Source organism: Protobothrops mucrosquamatus, unplaced genomic scaffold (assembly GCF_001527695.2).
Source record: "Protobothrops mucrosquamatus isolate PMUCROS unplaced genomic scaffold, P.Mucros_1.0 scaffold11, whole genome shotgun sequence".
Lineage (NCBI taxonomy): Eukaryota > Metazoa > Chordata > Lepidosauria > Squamata > Viperidae > Protobothrops > Protobothrops mucrosquamatus.
The window spans coordinates 525,049-529,037 of record NW_015386398.1 but is presented as its reverse complement, the minus strand read 5'-3'; the positions used below and the strand labels follow the sequence as shown (position 1 = coordinate 529,037).

The 3,989-nt window shown below is 36.0% G+C and overlaps 1 protein-coding gene across 1 annotated transcript in view; it reads left to right on the top strand.

Annotated features, from left to right (window-relative positions):
* Nucleotides 1-3,032, top strand: part of TMEM219 (transmembrane protein 219) — a 16,173-nt gene extending 13,141 nt beyond the window's left edge. Inside the window, exons 2-6 of the mRNA XM_015810529.1 lie at nt 1,325-1,491; nt 2,054-2,267; nt 2,351-2,459; nt 2,533-2,644; nt 2,758-3,032. Of these exons, the coding sequence (XP_015666015.1) occupies nt 1,333-1,491; nt 2,054-2,267; nt 2,351-2,459; nt 2,533-2,644; nt 2,758-2,886 (723 nt within the window). The 5' untranslated portion in view covers nt 1,325-1,332 and the 3' untranslated portion in view covers nt 2,887-3,032. The remainder of the gene's footprint in view (nt 1-1,324; nt 1,492-2,053; nt 2,268-2,350; nt 2,460-2,532; nt 2,645-2,757) is intronic.
* Nucleotides 3,033-3,989: the final 957 nt, after the last annotated feature.

The window sequence follows — 3,989 nt, the reverse complement described above, 5'->3', positions numbered from 1 at the left end:
GAAGGAGGAAGGTGGAGTGGTTGAGAGTATAGTGGGAGGAAGTGGTATGTGAAAGAGGGGGAAGCGGGGAGGGGACAGCCGGGATCACCCGTAAAGTATCTTTTCTTTTGTGTACTGATGTTTTGTATTTATATCCATCAAGTTTATGTTTATATTTTGTTTTATTTGAAAATATTAAAAATTCTTCTACAAAAAAAAAAAAAAGTATAAAGAAGTAGCTTCTAATATTCTCCACCTTGTTCTAAAACTACATATTACTATTCTTTCTATAATCTAACTCATCAAAACTATAAGTCACAAGTTCATTTTTGTGCAAAACGTCCATAAGAGCTTCCAGTCAGGAATCAGTGTAGATAATGTCTTTAATCAAGTTAATTTAACCATTCCAGCAAAATCTGTCAACTTCACCAATCATTCCTCCAAACTGAGACAAAAAATCTTAAGTATTCTGCTTTCCTGTCTGTTTACTATTAGCCATGATAGATGGCTAAGAAGATTACGTTTAATTTCCTGCACTTATGCTACTACTAGTTTGATAGAATATCTTTTGTAGTGAATTTTCAGATATGAAGTTTTGTATCATGTTCTAAAACAGAACATGATGTTGATGAAATTATAGTTAGATTATCCAGTTCTAGTTGATGAAATTATTAGCTAGATTATCCAGTTCTCTACCTCCATTATTCTAGCTGTTTTTTCCAATTTCATGTTATTGTAATCTGCTAATTTCAGATACAATATAAGATTATCAAATGCTGTCTTGAATATGAAAGTAACACAAAATTATGTCAGGTTAAATTACAAATGCTCTTACAAGCAGATTCATCCAGTTGGCATGGTGAAGAAACTAGCTATTTTTAACTTCAGTAGACATGTCTTCACATAGAGAGAATTAGATTTTTTGAAAATCAGTGGGCAGAAATGTGCAACCTTTTTCTTTGATTATGTAACACCAGAATGCAGATTAGGAATCTTTAAGTATTCCCATATCTGAATGCACAGTTAAAAAAATCAGCTTCCTGTTTCATGGCAATCACAATGGAAGTGTAATCTTAAACAAGCAGCCTTCCTTTGTATTTTTTGTATAGTCCCAAGAAAGATTTTCACCAGTTTAAATTAAGCAATAATGAAATTAAATCAATAGATTTATTTACATTCACATTTTAATTTTTGAAATTAGAAAAGCTGAACTACAGTACCATACAAAAATGAAAGATTCATGTTATCAATCCCTTTTTTCCTGGCTATTCTAGTAGTCTCTCCCGGAAACATTTTAGTTTCTAGAGCTAGGATGATACTACATCCTTCTTACCCTCACCTCTAGGGCTTACCATGGTCATCTGCTCCCTACTGGCCTCCCTGCGTATCTGCCTGGAACGACATCCACCTCTGGTCTCCTTCTTCTTCTGCCTCCTTTCATTGGCTGTTGCCTTTGTTGGTTTTGCTCTCTACATCCAGTCACATGATATTCATAATCCTGACGTCAAAGAGGTGAGCTAGAGATTAGAAATTTAAGTAAAAACTTAGGCCAAAACATGTGGTGAAATTGGATTTCAATTGTTAAGTGAAGACATTAGAAAAAAACTTTGGAAGGATAAAGGAAAAGACAGTAATGGAGACACTATTTTTTCCCTTGCTGTTTTCCAGGTACAGGTTGATTCTCTAATGAAGGGATAGTTGTACTGATGTTTTCAGACTGATTGACTACAATTCCATTTCTCTATCATTGTCTTCCAGCTTACAATTTAAAAAAATTAAATAGTTTTTTTCCCCAAAAGAAACCTTTAAAATTCAAATATTTCGTTCTACCACTTGGAGCAGAGAAAGTTAAAAAAAAAAATCAAAACTGCAAAAATTTAAATTCACGTTTAGCTATTGCTATCTACAATTCAAAAATCCAGAAACATGCTCATTGTATTATGTACCTCTATTCTGAATAACAATTAAAGGATTTTAAAGGTGAGGTCATATGGAGTTGAATAGATATTTTAAAGGAAAAAGCAAAAAAATGAGAATAGAAGCAACACTCATTCCTTTTTTCCTTATATCTAAGGACTGGGATTCTCTGCTGAAATCTCTTGCACATTTAATGTTCTGTATCACAAATAAGATTCAGGGAAATGTCACATCACCTCCATCAAATGCTGAACCTCTTACAACTGTATCTATCATGGTTGGCTTGACCTTTGATCTCCACAATGGCACAGATCTTCCCAACGATGCACATTTAGGTCTGACCATCAGTGGGACAAAATTGGGTCTCCGAGGTGAGTGACCATCAAATATCTCAAGAATTCTGACTCCTTGGTCACCTTCTCTTGACATTTCCTTCCACTAACTCCATCCACAGGTCCAGATGCCCAGAAATCAATTCATCTCTTAGCTGTTATCACAAATTCATTATCCCGTGAGAATTGTCTTAGGATCACTGCACCTTCATCCCTTCTCCCCAAGACCAGGTGAGCTAACAGGAAGGGGCATTGTTACAAACATTTCTTAATCCATTAATGTAATATTCCATTTTGTTCCCAGAAAGCCACCAAAATGTGTAATAGGGGAACAAAGCATGACTTTGGAAATGCCAGGGATTTGCTATCAATCACGTTATCAAACTAACCCTGCCCTATCCAGCATGCTAGATCAGGTAGGTAGATAGATATGGGCAGTGGTGGGTTGGGCTATATCTGAATGCTAAAACTGGTTTGCTCCACAATATATGGAGGGAAGATAATTCACTATCATTTCTTCTACTCTCAGGCAGACCGTGCCCTTTGCAGCCAGCGCCTCTTCATGACCAGTGCTTTTCTTCTCTGCCTCTGTGCTATGCTCTGTTGTGCAGCTGGCCTATATTATCGTCTCCCCAAAGACAAATGGGGCCAAATCTAAGTGGATCAAGCCAGTGCTATTCATTCTACATTCCAGAATACTCAGGTGTCCTCCTTTCTCTAAACATGTCATGTAAAATTCATTATTTTTGGTTGTTGTACTGCTATTTTGGTTCACAAAAGATATGATAAACAATTTATTAAATAGAAAAATTGAAATTTCTTTGTATTTTAAGTGACTATTCAACCAATGCAAGCCTAATATATGTATTATATATTACGGGACTTAAACTATATATCATTGAATAGTGTAATTAATCCAAATGAATGATCATTATCTAAAAATTCCACTATTAGGAATAATGATCTACATAATACTGGATTTCATGATTAAATAATATAAATAGCATCAAGCAATGTGCAAACAAGAAATTCTCATATTCCCTCAAGGAATATGCTTATTTTCAGTAACTATAGTTTAATATTAGAAAAAAGCCTCAATTAATTAAAATGGAGTATGGATAGGACTGCAATCTGTACTTTCATTTATTTAAATTGTATTCATTTATTTAAATGAGTATAAAAATGAAATCAGAGCAATAACAGAAAACTTTAAACTTTTTCAGCATCTTTTTGGAGGTGGAAATTAGTCTGGTAGATTTTGCACAAGGAAGAAACACCTGCTATGATACTGCACCAAGAAAGATCTACAGGTAGTCTTTGAGTTAACTTATGAACATTCATTCAGCAACTGTTCAAAATTACAGCACAGCTGAACAAATGATACTTATGCCTGATCCCCAAAGTTGCAGCCATTGCAGTTGTAGCATCTCTGCAATCACATTATTAAAATTTGGGAGCTTGGTAGCTGATTCACACACAACAGCAGGAGCACTTCAATTCCCCCCACCTACCTATCTCCCTCACATCTCTGCATTTTTGCCTGCCCTGCATAGCAGCACTCCTTAGGAGCAGAGTTGAGCTGAAGTAGAAGTTGGGGCCTTCAGCAGACTCAGCTGGCTGCCATTGTCCTTGGGCCTCTACTTCAGTCCCAGTACTGCTGAACAGTGTCAGCTGAAGCCTTGTGCTGCAACCAGCCAGCACAGCACAAAGCCTTCACCATCCTATACTCCACAGGTTTTATTGTACCTAGCTGACCTTAGC